This window comes from Hypomesus nipponensis, chromosome 10, assembly GCF_054491055.1.
Source record: "Hypomesus nipponensis isolate SF chromosome 10, ASM5449105v1, whole genome shotgun sequence".
In the NCBI taxonomy this organism is placed as follows: Eukaryota; Metazoa; Chordata; class Actinopteri; order Osmeriformes; family Osmeridae; genus Hypomesus; species Hypomesus nipponensis.
In genome coordinates this window covers 15,560,001-15,584,703 of record NC_140370.1, presented here as the reverse complement: position 1 = coordinate 15,584,703, position 24,703 = coordinate 15,560,001, and the positions used below count along the sequence as shown (strand labels likewise).

General features: G+C 49.3%; 1 protein-coding gene across 6 annotated transcripts in view; it reads left to right on the top strand.

Moving 5' to 3' along the window:
• Positions 1-1,699: 1,699 nt before the first annotated feature.
• LOC146271966 (rho GTPase-activating protein 12-like) overlaps positions 1,700-24,703 on the top strand; it is a 33,869-nt gene continuing 10,865 nt past the window's right edge. For 3 of the 6 annotated variants that reach the window (XM_084707499.1, XM_084707498.1, XM_084707494.1), the window contains exons 1-2: positions 1,700-1,956; positions 6,303-7,065. In XM_084707499.1, the coding sequence (XP_084563625.1) occupies positions 6,376-7,065 (690 nt within the window). In that variant the 5' untranslated portion in view covers positions 1,700-1,956; positions 6,303-6,375. Of the gene's footprint in view, positions 1,957-2,137; positions 2,199-2,340; positions 2,402-5,658; positions 5,747-5,976; positions 6,069-6,302; positions 7,066-24,703 lie in introns of those variants that run through there. The other 3 variants (XM_084707496.1, XM_084707495.1, XM_084707497.1) reach the window with 3 other exon arrangements.

Here is a 24,703-nt window from a genome sequence, read left to right as displayed (position 1 = left end):
CTTAAGATCCTCCCCTTCCCGAATACAACCTTTATGTGGAAAGTAGATTTAGTCAACAGTTGCTACCTAGCGGTTAACCTTTTCTACTGGAAGTGCATTTGAATGAAAGGCAGCGTTGGATTGGCCCCGGCCCTTGCCACTGATCAGCCAATCAGGTGAAGCAGGGCCATGGTCAAGGCAATGAAGTTGTCAGTTGGAAAAGCTTCTTTCTAGTATCACCTTGAAATACGAAACAAAAAGTTTGTTAAAGTGGTAGGATTTAGTATGCTGGCCAACAATCTAGGGAACAGATGCCCCCTCCCACCTATTGTTGTCCTGTCAAATCTGAAGCCTTTGCAAGACAGAAGTGATACAAAGTATGAAACCACCTTGTGAGTGCAATATAAGCATACAAATATTGTAGGATTGTGAGGTATGACCGGGATGAGGTGTTTTGTTTTGTTCCGTTTTTATAGTCAGCTACGATTAGCCGTTTCAGAATTTAACTTTTATTGTTTCGTCTTGAATATGTAGGCTATTTAATTAATAGCACTTGAGAATTCTGAAACATCGGACCTGTGTTTCGAATACACTCCAAACCCCTTGACTTGAGGGAGGGAAATTGTAAACTATTTCCAAAAAGCCTGATAGCGGAATGGTGTTACTATGTTTACATGATCGGTTTATCGTTATAGAGGCTAGAATTGGAGGCTTTCCCCGAAACTGCGTCAGGACAGCGCTGTGTCCATCCCGTCTTTCTCAATGTAACTTCAGAGCAGTACACTCGCAGTATGGTCTTCATACCCCGTCTTCACCTGCCCGTGGTCCCACTTTAAGTGATATGAAATGGGGTGAGGGGAGGAGGTAAACCACATTCACTTGTTCATGGTATGACACCAAATTAACAACAATTTGTTTGCATTGATTCTAAAGAAAGAAAAAAACTGCGTAGCCACTTTTTATTACTGTGTAATAGTTGCTCAATTCCTAATTGACAGTAAGGATTTCATCAATGGACAGAACGGTACTGGATCATTCCTGGAGAATTGGGGCACAACTGCGGGGCTCAAAAGAGGCAAACGGGGAAGTAAATGATATCACCTTTTTGGATTGACTGCATGATGTAAATGTATGTGTGATTAAATAATTATGAAAAAAGATTCTGGTATCGGTGTCTTAAAGTAATTGGTTATCCAATGAGGGTTTTCAATTGCAAATTGGACAGACGAAAAAAAATCACCCAATTCTGAAACTTGGTTTTCAGGATAATCTCTAGGTTCTAATTTGGCTGTTTGTAATGAGCTGTCTAGGAAAGTGACTTCCAATAGACCGCCATTCACTCTGGATTTGAATCAGTTGACAACCATTTTACATTTAGTCTCTGGAGCGAAAACTCATAGGCTATTCCTTTATGACAGCAAGCAGACAAAATTGAGTTTCGGTTACAAAAATGATTTCGCTCAGAGAAACACATCACATTAGATTTGGAAAGACCATGGGGGTGGGGGGGGGGGGTTGAATAGTAAAACATGAAATACCATAGACCTCTCTATGGGCTATTTTTGACTATATAACACAACACCTTGAGAGCGCGTCGGTCATGGCAAAAACACGATTATATGGGGCTCGTTCCCAGCCTTACTGTAGGTATCACTGCAAACTCTGTCATATCTTCCCTTGGCCACAAGGTGGAGATACAGGCCCACCAAGGCTCACCTGAGAGAGGTTTACCGAGGTGGTGAACTTGGCAACTCAGCAGGCAAAGACGGATCACCAGGAAAGAGAAATGGGAACGAGGCAGAAGTGCCTGTACTTGTCGTAGCGCGACTACCTTCCCAGGAGAAGTGCTGAGACGGTACACGGTCCGAAGAAGACCGTGACGGAGGAAAAGCTGTCTGAAAAGTTTATGGAATTATATCCTGTGGTCAAGTCAATAACTTCACTATCACCGAAGGATTATCCCCGACAGGAGATAAGGTTTGTCTGACAGTGGTATCTAAGAACACTGAAAAATTTTCAAATTAGCCAGCTACTCGCTCAGCGCCAGCTAGGTGGCTAGCTAGGTTAGCTTTTAGCTAGCGAGCATTCTTCAGTTTGATGGAATGGAAGTGAACCTGTTCTGACAGACCTGTACTGACCACGAGACGTTCTTGTGCACGCACTCTACTGTCGACACCCCGTAGTGATTTAAGAAGTAGTAAGAAGTTTAAACGTGCTCGGTATGGTAACTATAGTGATTAGAAGAGTTAATGTAACCTTAGGATATGTACTTTACTGTACATTTTATGCAATGTCCCTCCTTGTTGGTAAGAAAGCTAGTTAACGTTTAATTTCTACTCTTATTGCATCACCAATTTCAAGTCCCTTGCCCGAAGAAAACGGTGTTCCAGGAAGTTCAGTTAGGAGCGCGTAGCTGGACAAGGTAATTTAGCTTTCTCCCTTTAAGAAGTTGATAATTGTAGGTATGTAGCTATAATAACAAAAACATCCGTATGATACGATCAAATCAACACAGTCAGGAATCAGAGAGAGCTATAGTTTACTTGGAGATTATTACAAAATAAAACAAACAAACATGCCACTAATGATAAATATACCATATACATTTTTGCCGTTAACTCACGTATTTACATGTCCTCAAACCAAGGAATTCTAATGTAGGTAACAAATGACCGTTCGTTTGTTGTTCAAAACACGAACATTACAGAATGATTTGTGGAGGTCTGGGGCATAGATAAGCCTAGGAAGGAGAAAACCTTAAATATGCTAGTGAACATCTCAAGGTGTTTTGTGCAACCGGTCCCTGGTACAGTAGGGATGACTGGCCCATTTACTCAAACTCAACGGGTTGGAGTATATAGGGCAGTTCTTCTATATCAAGCTGCTAGGGACACCAAGGGACTATATTTGGGATGTAGCTACATTTGAGAGGTCATTCTGGACCTCTGCTTGTTCCAGTCTGTAATAGTCTTGTCTAATACTGTTGGACTTGCTGGAAAGTTCAGGGGATAGTTGGTTTAACTTAGTTTAAAACTAGTCTTGGCCGAGGCGGTCTTAAACTCTCCGGTTAAGCAAAGTTAGGAAAGTTAGCGATCCCGCCCCATGGTTTAGTTGCTATGGCAACAACAGTCTGTTAGTAGCCTACACCTTAACATAAACTATTATACAATGAATGAAGTTTGTTCATTCAACTGCAGCTTTTTTTTTCAGGGTCCCGCTTTTCCGCCTAAATTATTAATTTTTAAACGAGTGAGTGGACTAGATGACAACCTAAAGTTATTGCATTAACGCTAGCCAAGAGCTCTCCGCGGAGATGGGCGCGTCTCGTCTGACTCTACTCGCACTAGAATCAGCCGTTCCGCCAGCCAGCAGCCATCGAAAGAACGACCGGCCTCATTGTTAATTGTCACGATCAATAGAAACTTGAAAGAAGATGGCAAGAAAAAACCTCATGGTGATGGCGATACCTAACACCTATCACCAGGCCTATGTAGGAGGAGAGCGGTAGCTAGGGGAGGGTGAAGTAGCTGGGGTTTGTGTGCTGACGGTGGCGCATTCTCCATTCAAGTCAGCCCATTATGAAGTGACAGGATTGCAGCTCCCAGTGTTGTCACTCCCCCAGTATGAGCCTAGCTCATGGGCAGGACAAGCCTCTCTCATGGACTCCGCTGACATATGACTTGTACAGTTCCACCAATACCTTCTCTATTATCTGGTCGAGGATGAGTCAACAGGTGGCAGGCTGATGCCACCTGTTGGCAACATGCTTCTCTAGCTTTTTACCAGAGTTGTCTCTGGAGGAGAGGGTCGGTTCAGATTTTCAGTTGGAGGTTTTTTCCCCCCTGTTGTCTTTCTCCGAGGGTTAAGGTTGGTTGTCGGTGCTGATCTATGGACAGCTTCGAAGCTCTTGGTAGCGTTAATAATGGTTGGTCTCTCAGGGAATCATTGAAAGATACAGACAGGGGTTTTGGGGTTAATGGTGTGTTATGACATTGGGAAGCTAAGGGGTTGTTATGACGTGGCATAATCACTTTCAAGGCCAGTTTCCTGCACTCACACACAGCCAAGTCTTATTGTCCCATCTAATGAAATATCTCCATTGACATGGGTTCAACCAGACTATTAGCATCTCCTGATGTTCGCTATACTATATTGGTTTGAGTTGATACGCTGCTTAGAGAATTTCAGCCCGATAATCTGTCTCCTTAAACGTATAAGAGGAGACCATGTATGGATCATTCTCCGATACATGCTGTAGACCTCTGTGAAAACACAGGTTGTTTGATGAGACTGCTGCACTTGGCCAGTGTTCACAATGAGGATTAGACCTTGATAGAAATAGAATGTATTTTCTGACAGGTCTTTTAAATTGATCTGGAAACGTGCTTGGCAAGCAGAGGCACTCAGGCTTTGGTCAGTCACTTCAGTGACTGTGTGAGTGTTGTGGACAGGTCTGTGAACTTACCAAGGTTGTACAAATCATACGACATCACTGTATTCATAGTCTGCTCTTGTGTTTTCAAGACTTTATGTGTGGGAGGAAAAGTAAGAGGGTGGGAGGATGTTGATGTAAGGGGAGGGGGGTAGGGATGGAGGAGATAAGGTAGAGGGGAGGAGGGAAGTTTGTTATTGACTACTTTTTTTGGAATTGCCTTCTTCCTAAAGACATGTCGTTCCATTGTATCCTGTCTGACCTTCTCTCTCCCTCGCTCTCTTTCTCTCCCTCTCTCATTCCCTCTCTCATTCCCTCTCTCATTCCCTCTCTCATTCCCTCTCTCTCTCTCTCTCTCTCTCTCTCTCTCTCTCTCTCTCTCTCTCTCTCTCTCTCTCTCTCTCTCTCTCTCTCTCATATTCCCCCTCTCTTTCTCTCTCTCTACTCTCTCTCTCTGAGTGTTTAGGTGTTGTTTCAGTGAAGGGCAGAAGGAGTAAGACGTGGGTACCCTCGCTGTGGTGGAGTTGTTTTAGTAGGAACCCTTTAAAAAAGTCCCAGTCACTCACTACTCCTAAACAATATCTGTCTCTGAGTTTGGCTGTATGTCGGTCGTGTGACCAAAACTCGGTTTGTACAGTTTTTCCCCCCCCCCCCCCCCTTGGGGACTTCTGGTATGAAGTTAATTACTACTTAGCTAATGAGACCCTAGGATTCAGTAGTAGTATAACCTATGCAAACAGGCTGAGCTCACGGTGTCACATAGTGGTGACTGAATGTCTTCAGTGGAGGAAGAGCCTCAGGCTGGTACAGTGAATCAGATATTCCTCAACACAAAACGACACGCAGGCTCTCCACCTGGGCTTGTTTGGATTATGCAAATCTAGGAAAGTTAAATGAAGGTTTATTATTTCGCCCTGCCCACAGTAGCGGTCTAAAATCCAAATGTAGGCTGTCGAAGATAAACTGTAAAACACAGTCAAATTATTTGGAATTAACAGATTTTTTATTTTTTATTTGCTGTGTATGATTTGCACATTCTTGTAACTGACAGACTCTAAGTGAAGGATAGTTTGTTTGAACAACACCGCCTCAATGTTGAGATTGTGCAAGATGTTCCTGAACTTCTGTCTTGATTAGAGGTGTGTATGTGTGTGTGTGTGTGAGACATCAGTGGTATGTGTGATTTGACTACTACAAAACAGCCGCGTTGATCAAATGGTGCTCTTTGTGTTCCACTCGACGGTAAGAGGAGAGAGAGAGGGCCAAATGAGTGGCAGAGAGCGACAGAGATTCAAAGTGAGAGAGTCCCAGAATGCGAGGGAGTAAGGGAAACACGTGAGTCATATTACTGGACCTCCCTCCCTCTCTAATCTTATTTTCTTCTCCGCTGCCTTCCTAGACCTACGTGTCTGTTAGTTGGATTACTGGCCCTATAGTCTCAGTTTGTTCTGCCTCAATTGGATTGAGCAGGCGTATAGGTCCTACTGTCACAGATATTGTTCACGGCTCTCTACTGTTTGTTTTGGGTTTACCTGCTTCTTGTCCAAACGCCTGTGCTTTCTAAGGGCCTCTCCAGGGCTGTGAGCAGTCCATCTGGACCCTCAGAGAGTTCAGTACGCCTGGTTCTCCTGTAGACCAGAGACGTACGACGTTACAGGTACAGTTGGCTGAATACTGCCTGGGAGGTGGGAGGGGGTGTTGAGGGAAAAAACGTCTGATTTATGTCTCTGGTCTTTACTGTGGCGCACGTTTGTTTTTCGATAGCTTTTTTTTTTTGTGAGGGAGACGGATTGGACGTTTTTAAAAAGTAGGAGGGGCATATCCCACCCATGTAGAATGAACCTCCACCCCCTCAGTCTTCATATTCCTCTTCCTGTCCCCGTCTCTCCAGCGGCGGTCGGCGAGCCATGCCTCTGAGCTTCTCGTCCAGCCAGCGGCCGTGAGATCCAGTGCATCGGGCCGTCATGGCCGACCTTCCCATCGCCCCGGGCCAGGTGTACATCGAGGTGGAGTACGACTACGAGTACAAGGCCAAGGAGCGCCTCGTCACCATCCACCAGGGGGAGCACTTCCTGCTGGTGAAGAAGAGCAACGAGGACTGGTGGCAGGTGAGGAGGGACGAGGGGGCCAAGCCTTTCTACGTCCCCGCTCAGTATGTCAGGGAGGTCCGCAAGGCCCTCATGCCCCCGCCCAAGCACCTGCTGCTCCCCGGGGCGGGGCCGGTGACGGCGTCCCGGGGAACGCAGGAAGTACGCCGTTCCAACGAGAACCTCAACCGGAGCGGAGGAAGCGAGTCGTCTGTCCTCGGGCTCCGCTCGCGCTCGCCCTCCTCCCCGTCGCCCTCCACCTCGTCCGGGCACCCCACGCCGCCCACCGTGCGCCGTAACGTCAACCACAGCCCGGGGAGCGACAACGACCACGCCCCTCCGGAGGCCCTGCCCCTCCCGGGGAGCCACGCGGGGTACACCCCGCCCCACCCAGCCAAGCGGAGCACGCTGCCCCGCATCCGCGCCCACTCTCCGGACCTCCAGAGGGCGCCGCTGGACGTGGACAGCACCCAGCACTGTGATTCGGCCGGCGAGGGTTCGGAGAGACGCGCCAACGACTCAGAGTCTGGAGAAGAGCTGAGCAGCAGCTCCACCGAACACCTGCAGGTAGGAGAGAGTGTGTGTGTGTGTGTGTTTGTTTGTGTTCACGTGTGTGCTCGTGTTCTGCAAGTGTGTGTGTGTTCTGCGAGTGTGTGCGTTTGTACAAAACTATTTGGAAATTGTGTTTCTATTTCTGCTTGTTATCTTCCTTATGAACAAGTCCCAGCTAGTGTCCACTCTCTCAGGCAGGACCAGGACTTTCTCTGGCCTAGTGTAACTGTGCAGTAGTTCACTTCCACCTCCCTGAGTCAGCCTGGGGGGTGAGGAAACTGTGTGGCCAGGGGAGGAGGGCAGCTTCTGGGCTGCAGATGTAGGTCTAGCTAGCTGGTAGGGCTGCACATGGAGGTCTTGCTAGCAAGCTGGCAGGGCTGCAGATGGAGGTCTTGTTAGCTGGCTGGTAAGGCTGCAGATGGAGTTCTTGTTAGCTGGCTGGTAGGGCTGCAGATGGAGGTCTTGTTAGCTGGCTGGTAGGGCTGCAGATGGAGGTCTTGCTAGCTAGCTGGTAGGGCTGCAGATGGAGGTCTTGTTAGCTGGCTGGTAGGGCTGCAGATGGAGGTCTTGCTAGCTAGCTGGTAGGGCTGCAGATGGAGGTCTTGCTAGCTAGCTGGTAGGGCTGCAGATGAAGGTCTTGCTAGCTAGCTGGTAGGGCTGCAGATGGAGGTCTCGCTAGCTAGCTGGTAGGGCTGTAGATGAAAGTCTTGCTAGCTGGTAAAGTCTTTGTTCCTGCCTGGCCCAGCTGACTATCACCCATGTATGCAGCTGCTGGGTACAAAAGGCCCTGTGATTGAATAGAAACTAGGTCACTCAGACTCTTTTCCCAAGTGTGTGTGTGTGTGGGCGTGTGCGCGTGAGCAACAGAGTGTTTTTGTGTGAGCGAAGAAGAGTGGGAGTATCACAAAGGTGATGGCTACGAGAATAAGCCTTTTTAAACCGCTGAACTCTCAATCTCAGCTCCTGTTCTCAGCTGAATGTGAAGTTGCGCTGTAAGCTCTTCGTATGGACGGGCCTCTGAGGGAGTGTCTCGACAAGGTGTCCAACTTGTCAAGGAGGGGACAGCTTATCAGCTGGAAAGGGAATCAAAACATAATGAGAACTTGAAGAGTTGCTCTTGAAACCAAAGTGGAGTTCCTTCCTAAGACTCTTAGAGTGCCAGGCTGCCTATGGAGCCAGTGCCCAAGGGAAAGGTCATAGTTGTCGAACCTGTTCTGTTGGTAGGCAGTTCTGACCTCAGCAAAGCTCTCCTGATAGGCTGTGGGCAGCGATGAGACATGACAGGATCATGGAGATGGAGAGTGGGTTCGTATAAGGGTTGGGTATAGCTCAGTGGTGGAGCATTTGACTGTAGATCAAGACGTTGTAGGTTCAGATCCACCTCTGCAGAGGAACAGCTCTCTGGAAGCTCATAAGGAACCAGCAGGGTGCAGCCATGTTGGCCTAGCTTGAGTGAAACCGGCCCCAGTTTCACTACACTTTCACTGTTTGTTTTCCCTCTGGAACGACAGCGTGCGACAGGTGAGGGGCAGGATCGGGTGTCAGGACACTTCCTCTTTCCCCAGCTCCTGCTCGCTACTTTACTGTACGCTACTGCACGTTACTGTACACTCCTTTATGCTACTGTATGCTACTGTATGGTATTGTACTCTACTGTATTCTACTGTACTCTACTGTACTCTACACTTCTCTTCTCTACTGTCTTGATAGAGGAATGAAAAGAGAGTGAGAGTGATTTGGGTAGTTTTCCTCTATATCACCTTGCCCGCAGCTCTTTCCTTACTGGCTGGCTGGCTGACTGGCTGAGGGTGTTCTCCATCTTTGTTTATTCCCCCCCCATGACATCAGGAGAAGCCTGTGACATGACAAGGTTATTAACTCCAATATCGCTTGTGTTGGTTGTCACCCAGGGCCACGTTATATTGGACGCTCAATCCATACAGCCAGCCCTCGCCCTGGCCCACTCCATCTAAAGACAAGCTCAAGGCCTCGCTGCGTTTGTAATTTGCTGCTCGGCTGCGTGTTATCGATGAGGCCTCCTTGCCGATGGTTATCTTCATAACGGCCCTCTTGTTCTGCCGTGGTCCTTCTGAGGGACACAGAGGGAGAGGACGCAGTGAACTAGACCGAACGTCAAGCTACATGTCAACAGGACAACCTCATGTCAGATGATTTCTGTCCTTAATGGGACGTGTTTCAGGGTCTCTGCTGGTAACTGTCTGTAAGCTACGTATGAGTTATCGAATCCAGCTCGCATTTCGCACCAGAAAGTACCTTTTGCAATTTAAAATCGAGTCGGAACAGGGTTTTTTCTTTTCTTTTTCTGCGCTGTGGTGCTGAATCCAATCAATTCGGAAGCGGTGCAGTGGCTGCACGCTCAGCACATTGATTGTCCCAGGCATAGATTATCATTAGTTAGCATTAGCCCCCTCCTCGCTGCCCACCACGCTGCTGTGTATCCTCTTAAACTTGCTCAGCCCTCAGTTAGCGACATGATGTTTGAGCACGGTGAGTCAGCAGGAATCTACCTCAGCCTCTCTCTCTTTCTCTCTCTCTCTCTCTGTCTCTCTCTCTCTCTTTGTCTCTGTCTCTCTCTCTGTCCCTCTCTCTGTATCTTTCTCTCTCTCTGTCTCTCTCTCTCCCCTCAGCCCGTCTACCCGTCTTCCAACTTTTTTTGCCCGCCCTTTTCTCTCTCTTTTCCTTTCTTTCTCCCTCTATTTTCCTCCACTTACCCCTCCTGAGAAAATTAGGGACAACATGTCTCCCCTCGTTTGATCTCTCTCCCCAGCCACCAATTTAACTGCTCCCTTTTGGGAGCTGGAGGAAACTCTTTATGGTTCTCTGCTATTGGCTACCTTAATCTTACAAAAAAAGTATTTTTGATTGCTGTACACACCCTGTTCACCCAGCCCTGGATTGTCTAACTGGGCCACACCTAGTTTCACAATAACACACACACGTGGAGTGCGACTTATATTCTATATTTATATTTTATTGGCAACTTGTATTTTATTGGCAACTTATATTTTATTTTATTGTACATTTTATTTAATTCTAATTCCACTTAGTACTGCCAGTTTATGTACCCTTAGTTTAGATAGTCCACATATTTTAAATTTAGGTCCCTATATGTTTATTGTATGCACCTTCCTGCCAAAGTAAATTTCTTGTCTGTGCAAACTTTCATGGCGAATAAATCCCTTTCTGATTCTGATAACTGCAGGGGGGCTGACTGCATGTGAGCAGTGTAGTATTGGTGTGTGGGTATGGAGTCAGGCCACTGGTTAACAGCCTGGTTGACTGGTTAACAGCCTGGTTGACTGGTTAACTGCCTGGTTGACTGGTTAACAGCCTGGTTGACTGGTTAACTGCCTGGTTGACTGGTTAACTGCCTGGTTGACTGGTTAACTGCCTGATTGACTGGTTAACTGCCTGGTTGACTGGTTAACAGCCTGGTTGACTGGTTAACAGCCTGGTTGACTGGTTAACTGCCTGGTTGACTGGTTAACAGCCTGGTTGACTGGTTAACTGCCTGGTTGACTGGTTAACAGCCTGGTTGACTGGTTAACTGCCTAGTTGACTGGTTAACTGCCTGGTTGACTGGTTAACAGCCTGGTTGACTGGTTAACTGCCTGGTTGACTGACTCGTTGACTGACTGGTTGACTGGCTGGCACCGAGCCCATCCACTCCTCTTTCGGCTCTCTTGTGTAATGATTCAAAGGTTGTTGCACCAACTTCTTTCACTCCTGTCTCTGTCACTCTGTCTCTCTCTCTCTGTTTTGATAAGTACACCAGTCTTATCTGCCTGCCTGAGACAGTTTGTGTTACTAGTCAAAATGAAAACTGAACGTTTATGTTCACACTGCAAGCCTGAGTGTTCCGTTCAGATTTACAGATAAGATCCGATTTGTTTGTCCAATCGCATTTGTCTTCATGTGTGGTCAGTATCAGATTCCAGTGGGAAGCGTTCACAGTCCAGGACTGAGTCGCATGTGTAAAGAAAGAATCCGAATCACAAAGATGTGACACGCCGTCGTAAACAGGAAGCAAACATGTACGCCGCTGAGGTCAGCGTTTATGGTTTCATTTTACACGGCGACATGCGGCGGAGGCTAGCGAATTCCTGCCCAGGTGATGACGAGGACGAGGAGAAGGAGAGAGAAGGTGTTGACACCTCACTAACACCTTTATGATGTCACCTTTTCCTGATCCCTCACTGTTCCTCCTCTGACCACCCCCATAGCAGCTGTCTGTCATGTTCGTAATCACTGAGTGATTCCCTCCAGAGCAGAATTGAACGAATCTAGAGTGATGTAAAAGTCGCACAAACTCACCATGTGACTCTTCAGACCGAGGTCGTGTTTGGAAAGAAATCCAACTCTGTGTCTGATTTCGGACCACGTCATTCTCAACCCATTATTATTGATTCTTAACACAATGCTTAAACCTAAACACCATCCTACCAAGATGACAGTATACCAGTCTACATGGACCTCCAGCCTTCAGAACCAGACTGCAGGCTTCATTGTTGACACGGGTAAGGGATGATGACATAGCATACTGTGTGCTGATAGAGAACAAGATAGATAATAAATGTTTTTGATGGTGCACTGTACTCCATAAGGTTTGGACCCTTCCTCCCTGTGTGTTTCCCTGGTAACCTCCCACCCCTCCACCACACATCTTCTTTGATTGGAGGCTTGATTCTCTGAGGGGTGGGGGTGGCAGGGGGGGGGGGCACAATGCCCACTCTTATGTGAAGCTTTTCTTAATCCCTTTGGGAGCTTGAATTAGATACGTGTGTGTTTGGGGGGGGGGGGGGGGTAATGTTGTATGTGGGGCACTGTGTGTGTGTGTGTGTGTGTGTGTGTGTGTGTGGTGGCGGGGGCAGAGGGTGAGAGTTGTATGTGGGGCACTGTGTGTGTGTGTGTGTGTGTGTGTGTGTGTGTGTGTGTGTGTGTGTGTGTGTGTGTGTGTGTGGTGGCGGGGGCAGAGGGTGAGAGTTGTATGTGGGGCACTGTGTGATGGGCACTGTGTGATGGGCACTGTGTGATGGGCACTGTGTGATGGGCAGGCTGTGATGAGCAGAGTGATATTGGCAGATTTTAGGACAGTTCCAGAAGAGTGTCTGTTGTGCCTAGGAGGATAGAGTGACACTGCAAGCTATCTCTCTCTCTCTCTCTCTGTGTTTCTCTCTCTCTCTGTCTCTCTCTCTCTCTCTCTCTCTCTCTCTCTCTCTCTGTGTTTCTCTCTCTCTCTGTGTCTCTCTCTCTCTCTCTGTGTCTCTCTCTCTCTCTCTCTGTGTCTCTCTCTCTCTCTGTGTTTCTCTCTCTCTCTGTGTCTCTCTCTCTCTCTCTGTGTCTCTCTCTCTCTCTCTCTCTCTCTCTCTCTCTCTCTCTCTCTCTCTCTATCTGTTTCTCTCTCTCTGTCTCTGTCTGTCTGTCTTTCTCTCTCTGCTTATGTAAGTGTGTTTGTCTGTGTACTGTGTGTGTGTGTGCGTGCCTGGCCGGAGGTCCCTAGCGCTGCAGTGCCTGGTGTTGCTCAGTAACAGTCTGAGTCAGAGAGGATAGACTTTGTCGGAGTGTGTGTGTGTGTCTGTATCGCTGTCTTCATCACTGGATACGACTCTCAGCACAGCTACAGGGACACTATGTACCCAGACGAGAGCGAAACGGTAAGACAGCCTTTTCTCACTCACACACACACACACACACACACAAGGATTTCTGTGCGTGCACGCGCACACACACCAGCACAACACCTCTCTCAACACCGGACATCATGAACGCACACTCGAACATCTCTCTGAAAACCTTCGAAAGTGCCACATTTACCAACTCCAGCACAGGAGTGGGGTGTCAGCATTTCCTTTCAACAAGAACGTGTAAATAATGTCCGCTCTGTCCTTGTTTTACAAGGAAATGCATCTGACAGTCACAGTGCGCTGCTAACTTCAGTAACATCCCTGTGTCTGCAGCCAGCTGAACTGAACACGCTGCACATCCTGCAGTGCTTCGTTCCTCTGATCTTAGATCCACATATGCCAGCTGGCATGGGCTCACTCCTCCATATGGAGGGCCATCATCTCTAATGGACCCACAGCAGGCTTCACACTACATTTGAGAGAGTACACTCACGTTATATACTTTAGGTCTGTGGCATGTTACACAAGGCACGCACACACACAGAAACACACACGCACACAGCTGATGTTGCTGCTGGTGTTAAACCAGTCTGATTCACTGTCACAGTAGGCACATCAGAGTCTGTTTGACCCCTGTGTCATTATACAGGTGTGATTGTGTTCATGTTCACCTCATAAGGGGTGCATGGTTACTGAAGGTGTGACTTTGTTCATGTTCACCTCATAAGGGGTGCATGGTTACTGAAGGTGTGACTTCGTTCATGTTCACCTCATAAGGGTTGCATGGTTACTGAAGGTGTGACTTCGTTCATGTTCACCTCATAAGGGGTGCATGGTTACTGAAGGTGTGACTTCGTTCATGTTCACCTCATAAGGGGTGCATGGTTACTGAAGGTGTGACTTCGTTCATGTTCACCTCATAAGGGTTGCATGGTTACTGAAGGTGTGACTTCGTTCATGTTCACCTCATAAGGGTTGCATGGTTACTGAAGGTGTGACTTCGTTCATGTTCACCTCATAAGGGGTCTTACTGAAGTGTGGACAGTGTTCGGGGTCATGTTTGATCTTGAGAGAGATGATGATCGCATGCCCGCTGGCTTGTTGCTAAGAGGATGTGCTAAGCGCTTGCCATGCTACATTACATAAGCCAGGGCTACGTAACATTTGTTTGGACAGCTGGTTTGAGAGAATGGCTCGCGGTGCTGTGTGTGTGTGTGTGTGTGTGTGTGTGTGCTCTGATGAGGCTAGAATATTCTGTGACATTGCTTTGTGGTTTTAGAATTTGTTTACAACACTTACAAGAAGAGGAGTAAAAAAGAAAGGGCAATAGTAAACAAAACAAACAAACAAAAAAAATGTAATAATGAAAAGATAAAAATAATAAAAGATAAAAAATGAAGAGAGACAATAAATGTCCTTGTGTGTTGTCTTTCCATACGTACTTACATAAGTGCTGCAAGCCAGTCTGCTCAAGCTAAAATAAAGCCCTTCCAAAGGGGAAGCCGTGTGGTTAAGGGTCTGCGGTGGAGTTGGGCTTGTAATCAGAAAGTTGCCGGATCGATTCACCGGATCGAGACCAAATGACGTTGTGTCCTTTCGAGTTCACCCTACTTGCCTCGGGGAGAATGTCCCTGTACTTACTGTGAGTCGCTCTGGATAAGAGCGTCTGCTAAAGGACTAAATGTCTGTAATGTACAGGGTCCGGTCTCTCAGTGCTGTTACAACACCAGAGGTCAGAGGTCGAGGGATAACCCTCTCCTTTCTGGGTGTCTGATGGCAGATGACCAGACAGACCAGACAGACAGCACCAATCAGGAACTGGCTGCCTGTGTGCTGGCTCTGATGGGTTTAGGGTCAGGACCTATCTTTGAGCTCCTTAACCCCCTATGTTCCTGGTCGATTCAATCCAAGATTAGATGAGTAGATTATTCTTGTAGACCTTCTCTCCTCATCCTTCCTCCTCTTTAATCAGTCTCCTTATTGTGTCAGACTTGCCTTCAAGATACTTAGCATTATGATTTTGTACACTGTTCCTAGCAGAGATTATGGTTCCAAACCTGGTTTATTATGTCTGAGCTGAATCTCTTTTAAGCCCCCCCCCCTTCCCCAAGCTTGTCTGTCCAAGGAGGGCCCAGTGATACTGCAGCCCTGCAGCTGGTCTGTCCAGGGAGGGCCCAGTGATACTGCAGCCCTGCAGCTGGTCTGTCCAGGGAGGGCCCAGTGATACTGCAGCCCTGCAGCTGGTCTGTCCAGGGAGGGCCCAGTGATACTGCAGCCCTGCAGCCGGTCTTCGTGGGTTTGAAAAGCTGCTCTCCAGGGCATCACGAAGCAGCTTCCTGTTGATGTGGCTTGTGATTGGTCAGGCCAGGGGGCAGGACTCCCTGACCCTCGGGTGGTGTGTTCGAGCTGTCGTGATATCAGATCAGAATACTGTTACCAAGTGTGTGTGACTGTGTGGAAGAACTGTGACTGTTGGAACTATGGAGTCCTTGTCCTCTAATTTTCCGCCCTGCTACCTACTACGAGATATTTGTTTTGTCAGTTTGGTTAACTGAATAAAATGTTGAATGTAATGTGAAGGAATGTGATGTGAAATGTGATGTTGGTAAGGTCCTTAGGGCAGTTAAGGACTGCTCAGATCCTTTGTTTACATGCCTCAGACACAGCAGGGGAAACACGTTTCTAGAAGAATTTACCGGACAGCACATAGGAACGTTCCGTGAAGCGTCGCCGTGTTTGACTAACAGGGTTGAGAGCCCTGCACTCCCAGGACACATTGGAGGAGTTGATGATCAAGTGCATTCAGGACCAGAAATACAGGTTCAGCTCTCTCTCTCTCTCTCTCTCTCTCTCTCTCTCTCTCTCTCTCTCTCTCTCTCTCTGTCTCTCTCTCTCTCTCTCTCTCTCTCTCTCTCTCTCATTTCTTCTCTTTTTCTCTCTTTTATTTGCCGTTCTCTAGTATATTTTTATTTTCAGCTGCTAGTCCATCATTGTGCAATGTCAGTAGTTACTTTGATAAAGAGGACCTCGATGGAGGCTTTACGGACTGCAACACTTTTCAGTAAGGTTACATTAACTACCACGTAACTGCATGGTTAGTATTTACCTTAATGTGAAGTGTTGCAGTGTAGTTACATGTTAGTTAGTAAGGCTGGCCTTCATGGGAAGGTTGTCTGAGAATGCAAACTCAAGCCTGTCAGCTTCTGTGTTGCTTGCAGAACAGTCTGGTAATAAGAGTTCTGTGCCTAGTCATCCTTATCTCCTCTTCTCCAAGTGAAGGTCATGAGGGAGGGAGAGAGGGAGAGAGGGAGAGAGGGAGGGAGGGAGCTTAAAAAAAGCAAAGGGCCTAAAATAAGTAGACTACTTTCCTCGCCAAATGCCGGGTACAGTTTTAAAGGGCTGGTTCTCTGTGCCAAGACAGAATGGTGAAAGTGGAAGAGAGATGGGATTGTGTGTGTGTGTGTTCGTCCATGTAGTCAGCCCAGGTGTCCAGAGCCAGTTAGGGAAACACGTTTAGTCATTTAGCAGACGCTCTTATCCAGAGCGACTTACAGTAAGTACAGGGACATTCCCCCGAGGCAAGTAGGGTGAAGTGCCTTGCCCAAGGACACAACGTCATTTTGCACGGCCGGGTATCGCACCGGCAACCTTCTGATTACTAGCCCGATTCCCTAACCGCTCAGCCACCTGACTCCCCACACAACACCAGGTGTCCTGGGTTTAACTCTGGTCAGCCTTCTGTCCTCACCTTGCCTCTGAGGATAGAGGCTGGTATCAGAGAGAGCTCCCTGCCTCTGAGGATAGAGGCTGGTATCAGAGAGAGCTCCCTGCCTCGGAGGATAGAGGCTGGTATCAGAGAGAGCTCTCTGCCTCGGAGGATAGAGGCTGGTATCAGAGAGAGCTCCCTGCCTCGGAGGATAGAGGCTGGTATCAGAGAGAGCTCTCTGCCTCGGAGGATAGAGGCTGGTATCAGAGAGAGCTCTCTGCCTCGGAGGATAGAGGCTGGTGTCAGAGAGAGCTCTCTGCCTCTGAGGATAGAGGCTGGTATCAGAGAGAGCTCTCTGCCTCGGAGGATAGAGGCTGGTATCAGAGAGAGCTCTCTGCCTCGGAGGATAGAGGCTGGTGTCAGAGAGAGCTCTCTGCCTCGGAGGATAGAGGCTGGTGTCAGAGAGAGCTCTCTGCCTCTGAGGATAGAGGCTGGTATCAGAGAGAGCTCTCTGCCTAGGAGGATAGAGGCTGGTATCAGAGAGAGCTCTCTGCCTCGGAGGATAGAGGCTGGTGTCAGAGAGAGCTCTTCCAGCCCTGCAGGAGACTGAAGGACACCCCAGTATGGCTCATCATGCAGCTCCTTTGGCTTTTGTATCGACTTCCACTGCAAATGGAGGTGGAAAAATCAATAAAACACAAACAACATTACTTTTAATTTGATCCGGTATTAATCTGTCTTCTTGTCAGGCCACACAGATGCACGTAAACGTCATAATGTTCTCGAGGAACGGAAATCTTTTGTTGCATCTGCATGCATTTGCGTTGTCCTGAAAGCATTACTGAAAGGCGTAGCTGTGCACTCATGGCACGTCTAAACAGATACCCCACCTTGGTGTTGAAACCCTGGCAAAACCCTCCCATCTCCCCTGCAGGTCAAAACAGGTTAGAAGACGAGAGGCGCAGGGGATGAGAGTGAGTTTGGCAGCGCTCTCCTCACTGTCCTGGAACTCTCTCTCCTCTCCGATTGCCCTGGCGGGGTTGGACCGGTAGCTGGAGTAATTCCAGTCTCCCTGGACTCCTGTCCCGTACAGCCGGTCCCAGAGACAGGACACTGGCATTGGAGGAATGTCAGGAGTCATCTAGGATATCACTGAGAACCAGCTACGCCAGCTGACAGCCCCTGCCTTATTAGATTTCTTTCTCTCTCGCTCTCGTTCTCTCTCTTACATTCTCCTTCCCTCCCTCTCTTTCTCTTTAATTTTCTCTCTTTCATTCTCCTTCCCTCCCTCTCTTTCTCTTTCATTCTCTTTCATTCTCTTTCTTTCTTTCTTTCTTTCATTCTCCCTCCCTCCCTCCCTCCCTCCCTCCCTCCCTCCCTCCCTCCCTCCCTCCCTCCCTCCCTCCCTCCCTCCCTCCCTCCCTCCCTCCCTCCCTCCCTCCCTCCCTCCCTCCCTCCCTCCCTCCCTCCCTCCCTCCCTCCCTCCCTCTACTTTTTCAATCTCTCGTCTCACTTACATTCAGTCTTCTCATCCCTGTCCACAGATAGACGGCCAGCCTAAACACTCTGGCTTTTCCACCAGCGGACAAGGACAAAGACGAGTTTGACGAGCTTGACAGTATTGTTACTCCTTCTCCACCACCCCGTTAGAAATGTTATTTCATATTTGTCCTACTGGAGAGTCATCCTCTTAACTTACTAGCTGGGAAGAACCAGTTTAAGATTAGGCCGAAGTTATTATTGTCGGAGATGAGTCTAAATGGCTCTTTTAAGTCAGCACTGTAAGCGAAGGCATGCCTCATACAGAACATCAGTTTTACGAGGCAAGGTCTTGACATGCTTCTGGCTGAGAGTGGAGCCTTCCAGCCTCTCGCTTCACCTCATACCTCCCTTTCCTCCTCCCCTCCTCCTCCTCCTCCTCTCTATCCTCCTCCTCTCCTCGTCCTCCCCTCCTCCAGTCCTCTCGCTTCACCTCATACCTCTCTTTCCTCCTCCCCTCCTCCTCCTCCTCTCTATCCTCCTCCTCTCCTCGTCCTCCCCTCCTCCAGTCCTCTCGCTTCACCTCATACCTCTCTTTCCTCCTCCCCCCTCCTCGACCTCCCCTCTTCGACCTCCCCTCCTCCAGTCCAGTCCTGACTCTCGTTAAGAGCTGAGGGAGTTGTGTCCTGGCTTGTGCGGACCAGGAGAAGCACACGTGTCTTCTGTGTGGAGACAGGAGGGGTCATGTCTCTCTTTTTGTCTTCCTTCCCTCCCTTCTGCATTCCTTCTTAAGAGAGGGACAGGTCGAGACATGCCGCTCCTCAGGACCGGGAGAAGAGCATTCTAGGATGAAGGCTCCCTCTCATGGAGAGAAGAGAGCAGGGGAGACAGAGAGAGAGCAGGAGAGAGAGCAGGAGAGAGAGCAGGAGAGAGTGAGGCAGAGAGTGAGGCAGAGAGTGAGGCAGAGAGTGAGGCAGAGAGTGAGGCAGAGAGTGAGGCAGAGAGTGAGGCAGAGAGTGAGGCAGAGAGTGAGGCAGAGAGTGAGACAGAGATATACAGTCAAATCAAGACACACAGACAGAGAGAGCCAGTCAGCGAGAGACAGACAGACATTGAGAGAACTGCCATAGAGACTGACATAGTCCAGTAGAGAAAGACACACTGTATGTAAAGAGCTGATAAAGACACGTCAGATAGAGACCAATAGAGCCGCTCGGCTGGGTGAAGTGGAGCAGTCCAGACAGGCCGCTCTGTCCCTGGCCTGTTTCCTCTCTGTGTGTGTTCAGCTCCCTGCAGTGACGGCCCTCCGCTCTCAAATAGAGCCTGTGTGAGGGGTGATCAATCAGCCTCTCAGCGCTCAGGGACAGGCGGCCGGCTAGCCCACACCAGCCAGCCTGCCTGCCGGAGCTGATGAACCAGCAGACGAGGCCTGATTTCAATCCCCGGAGAAGTCAGTTTGAACTAGTTTTGTGTTTCTTTCCTTCCTTCTTTCCTTCTTGCTTTCCTTGTTTTCTTTCTCCCTTCCTTCCTTCCTTCCTTCATTCCTCAGTTCTTTTCTTTCTTTCTAAAGACATGGTCGTTAAAGGCTCTTCACCCAATTTGGGGTCCGGAAAATTGGACGATCCTATCGCCTATAGCTACGAGTTTCTATCTTTTAGAAGGAGAGCTGTCTCAGCATATCTCAAGGTTTGCCTTCACGCCTTAAAGATCAGATCTTTACCCAGTCTATGTTATTAAAATAGTCAGCGGGTAATCTTTCTATCTATATTATTTTTTTATTACTTCTCTAATTCCCCCAAAACTGTGATGACTTACAAAACCATCCAGATCCGCCAGGATTTTACCAGCCGATCAGTTCTATTGTTGCATCATGGGTTGATGGGGAAGACATTTTTCATCATCTTTTAAAGCTTCAATTAGACGAGCCAAGCCAGTGGTGGGGACTTATGTGTACTCCTCTTCCTGGAACGGCGAGCGTTATTTGCTTTAGTTGTGATAGAAATCTACCTTCTTGACCTATTTTAGTTTATATGGACCAGAGTTTTACTGGCCCCGTTGATTTGAGGGCTGGTGCCCAGAGCCTCACTAGGAGGGAGAAGGCTGGACTTGGTTTGGCTTATTTACTGGACAACACCTGTTTTATGACTTCTACAAGCAGTGTCACAAAGGAAGTGAATCCCGTCGACTCCTTTGAATGATCAAGAGTCCTCTCTAGGAACTGTCCGCCGCTGGCTTAGTTCATCCGACGGACATTGAAAGCGCCTTTCAATGTCCAGGCTGTGTTTTGGCTGTGTGTTCCATCTGTGTCAGGAACAAGCCTGCATAGTGTCAGGCCTGGATCAGTGACTCACTCTGCCCGCCCAGTGTTCCCCTCGTCGTTGACCTGGGCGATGAACCGTGTGAGGGCTCTTTGTTTTGTCTGGACTGTGGATCCATGATGGCCCAGTTAACTAACTAAGGCCTGGCTGTCTAGACTCTGGCCTACAGCCCACGACCCTGCTTGATGCTCTGGTGTGAAAGCTCCAGCTCATGTGATCTCTCCATGTGTCTGTCTGTGAGAAGGCTGTAGGGTTAGTATCTGGATGGTGTTGGCTAGCCTGTGTCTACCTTTGCTAGTTGGGGGGTGGGGGTGGCTGAGGGGGGGTGTGGCTGAGGGGGGGGTGTGTGGCTGAGGGGGGGAGGGGGGGCTGGGGGGGGGGGGTTGTATTTTCAACATTGAGGTCATGAATTTGCAGTCAGTCATCAACAAACACTGTGGAGAGTTCACTTCATCAAATGCACTCCTGGTGTTGTGCTCGATGTGAAAGGGTACACACATACAACCGCACGTTGGTTGTTGTACCCTTGTGTGTGGGAGTTGAGACATATTGTTGTGGGGTCTGTAAGGGCCCTGTGTTAGCCTGCCTCACCACTCTGTTGGTCATTTAGCGGGCGGCAGGGCCAGGGACAGGACCAGAGGCAGGGCCAGGACCAGAGGCAGGGCCAGGACCAGAGGCAGGACCAGGGCCAGGACCAGAGGCAGGACCAGGGCCAGGACCAGAGGCAGGGCCAGGACCAGAGGCAGGACCAGGACCAGAGGCAGGGCCAGGACCAGAGGCAGGGCCAGGACCAGAGGCAGGGCCAGGACCAGAGGCAGGGCCAGGAACAGAGGCAGGGCCAGGACCAGAGGCAGGACCAGAGGCAGGGCCAGGACCAGAGGCAGGGCCACGAACAGAGGCAGGGCCACGAACAGAGGCAGGGCCACGAACAGAGGCAGGGCCAGGAACAAAGGCAGGGCCAGAAGCAGGGCCAGGACCAGAGGCAGGGCCAGGACCAGGGCCAGGACCAGAGGCAGGGCCAGGACCAGAGGCAGGGCCAGGACCAGAGGCAGGGCCAGGACCAGAGGCAGGGCCAGGACCAGAGGCAGGGCCAGGACCAGAGGCAGGACCAGAGGCAGGGCCAGGACCAGAGGCAGGGCCAGGACCAGAGGCAGGGCCAGGACCAGAGGCAGGGCCACGAACAGAGGCAGGGCCACGAACAGAGGCAGGGCCAGAAGCAGGGCCAGGACCAGAGGCAGGGCCAGGACCAGAGGCAGGGCCAGGACCAGAGGCAGGGCCAGGACCAGAGGCAGGGCCAGGAACAGAGGCAGGGCCAGGAACAGAGGCAGGTTCAGAACCACACCCAGAGCCGAGGAGAACATGGGGTTTCTTGAGCTGCGAAGGCTTTCATACAGAGCACTCTATTTAATGTGGCTGGGGTGTTATAAACAGAGAGTTTAGAGCAGCCAAACCCAGCAGGCAGAGGATGAGACTGGGTGTCGGATCAACAGCCCTCCACAGCTTCTTCATCAAGGAGATCTCAGTATCAGTGTCTCTCTCAGATCTCTCCATCTCAATCTCTGGGCTTTAAGGCATCAAGCTGGAGGATTAAGATAAGAGAGCTTTTAGATCGGCCGACGGTGTACTGCCATGACTCAGCCTGTCTCTAAAGGCATGTCCAGAATATATATGTCTCTTTTTTTTCCCCCTCTTGTTCACTATATCCTTTTCTCCCTGTCTCTCTATCCATCTCTCTGTGGTTCTATCTAATGTAGATCATTCGGGACTCTCTCCCTCGCTCTCTTTCTCTCTTACATCATCCTGTCCTCTCTCTCTGTCCTCAGTAGACCCTGTCCTCTCGGCCACCAGCCAATCACAGCGCAGGAGAATTAGCGTAGTTAGGGAGAGCCAATCAAGCCCTCCTCGATTCTAATCCTGGATTACCCATAAGGCCCTTCAGTGGTATGACTGCTGCCATACTGCATGGCTCTTTTCAAACTACAACATCACTACAGTTTGACCCTGTGGTCACTGAGAGGGCTGTTACAGAGGGTCTGTTACAGAGGGTCTGTTACAGAGGGTCTGTTACAGAGGGTCTGTTACAGAGGGTCTGTTACAGAGGGTCTGTTACAGAGGGTCTGTTACAGAGGGTCTGTTACAGAGGGGTCTGTTACAGAGGGTCTGTTAGGGTCTGTTACAGAGGGGTCTGTTACAGAGGGGTCTGTTACAGAGGGGTCTGTTACAGAGGGGTCTGTTACAGAGGGTCTGTTACAGAGGGTCTGTTACAGAGGGGTCTGTTACAGAGGGTCTGTTACAGAGGGGTCTGTTACAGAGGGTCTGTTACAGAGGGTCTGTTACAGAGGGTTTGTTACAGAGGGTCTGTTAGGGTCTGTTACAGAGGGTCTGTTACAGAGGGTCTGTTACAGAGGGGTCTGTTAGGGTCTGTTACAGAGGGTCTGTTACAGAGGGTCTGTTGCCAAGGCTGTTACAGAGGGTCTGTTAGGGTCTGTTACAGAGGGTCTGTTAGGGTCTGTTACAGAGGGTCTGTTACAGAGGGTCTGTTACCAAGGCTGTTACTGTCAGAAGAGGTTGTTTTGTGGGGGTCTTTGTGGCTCAACTGTAGCTTGTTTTTTTTCATGCAAGATAGAGGCAACACACACACACACACACAGTCGATTCAGTGTCTGGGCACAGCTGCTGCATCTGCCGCTTATTGATCTGTGTGTGTGTGTGTGTGTGTGTGTGTGTGTGTGATTGTGGACGACAATATGAAGGCCTGCCACAGTGCAGTGTGAACACTACCCAGCCATCTCCCTGTCTGACTCTGGTGGACCATATCTTCCCCCTCAGGCTGCTTTAGCAGTCATTCCTTTTACTGGGCTCTGGAAAAAACAAGATGAACTCTGTGGCCTTTTTAGATAATCCCTTAACCTCTGAAGCTTTCAGCTTCACACTGGGCTGTGGGGCTGTGCTTAAAATTATTAGTTTTTCTTCTTCTGTCTCTCTTTCTGTCTCTCTCCCTTCGTAAAAACCCTTCCTTCCCATAATGCCATTAGTGGAGGTGACTGTTGCGTAACAGAGTCAAGGAGCGCTGCATGTGAACCACAGGTCAGCCCTGCCTGCTCTCTGGAGTGTGGAGCTTGTCACACACCAGACAGTATTTCTCCATTCTTCCTCCTTCCTGTGCGTGTGTGAATGTGTGTGTCTGTGTGAGAGAACTATGAGGTCTGTGTTTTGCGTGTTGTGTTCTGTTGGGAGTGTTCCATGTGTGGAGTGTTCTGTGTTCTGTGGTATGTGGTAGAGCAGGTTGTAATAGGGGGATGTTTTTGTGACAGAAACTCTCTCCCTCCCTCTGTCTCTGTCTCTCTCTCTCTCTCTCTCTCTCTCTCTCTCTCTCTCCCTCCCTCTCTCTCCCTCCCTCTCTCTCTCTGTCTCTCTCTCTATCTCTCTCTCTGTGTCTCTCTCTGTTTCTGTCTCTGTCTATCGCTCTCCTTCCACAGAATTCAAGAGACTGGTCACAGTCGATGTGAACCTAGAAGTCACTTCCGCTGTTCCCCTGCTGTCATTCAGACAGTTGGAGCGGAGGCGGAGGGGTTAGGATCAGGAGGTCACATGATATCTTACTGACTGTCAGTTGGGGCCTGATGACTTGACCAGACTTTGTGACAAAGTGTACTTTGGCAAAATAAGGTTTTTCCATTGTAAGCCAAACCCCCAACTGTCACTTGTGAGGGCAATGATGAGTTGGTTGGTTGGTTAGTGTGGTTAGTGTGCGTGTAGGGGGAGCCCTGTGACGCTGTTAGCAGTGAAAGGGAACTGCGCTTTTGATGGTGTCTGATTGCTGTTCGTTTGGTGCTTCAGTGTGTCGTCGGAGTTTGTGGTGAGTGTGTGGAGGTGTTGGAGTCTGTTAACCATCACAGTGTCAACGGTCGAGTGACGAGTGGGACTTCCAGAGCAGGCTAGTTGCTCTGTGTTCTGCTTGCTGCCCTGGGCTCAGATAGTTTCTCTGTGCTCAACTACCTGTCCTGGGCTCAGCTGTTTGCTCTCTGCTCAGCTAGATGCCCTGGGCTCAGCTAGTTTCTCTGTGCTCAACTACCTGTCCTGGGCTCAGCTGTTTGCTCTGTGCTCAGCTAGATGCCCTTGGCTCGGCTAGTTGCTCTGTGCTCAGCTAGCTGCCCTGGGCTCGGCTGTTTCCTGTGATCCCGGCTGTGTCTGTGATGCCTCCATCAGCCTGATGGGAGGAACAGCCCCGTGGCACAACCACACAGGAAGCCTGCAGTGTTTGAAGCTGAAGGGCTCTTCAGTAGCTAGGGGGGTCCGGGGGGGCTCAGTGTGTTCAGCTGTCCTCTCTGCCCCTCTGTCCCCGAGGACAGGATGAGAGAAAAAGACGCAATCAGAATAATAAAGGATGTGAGAAGAGATGAAGTTGCGTGTGTGTGTGTGGATTATGTCTCTCTGTTTGTGTGTCTGTGTGGTTTGTGCGAGTGTGTATCTGTGTGTGTTTGTGTGGATTGTGGTTTGTGTGT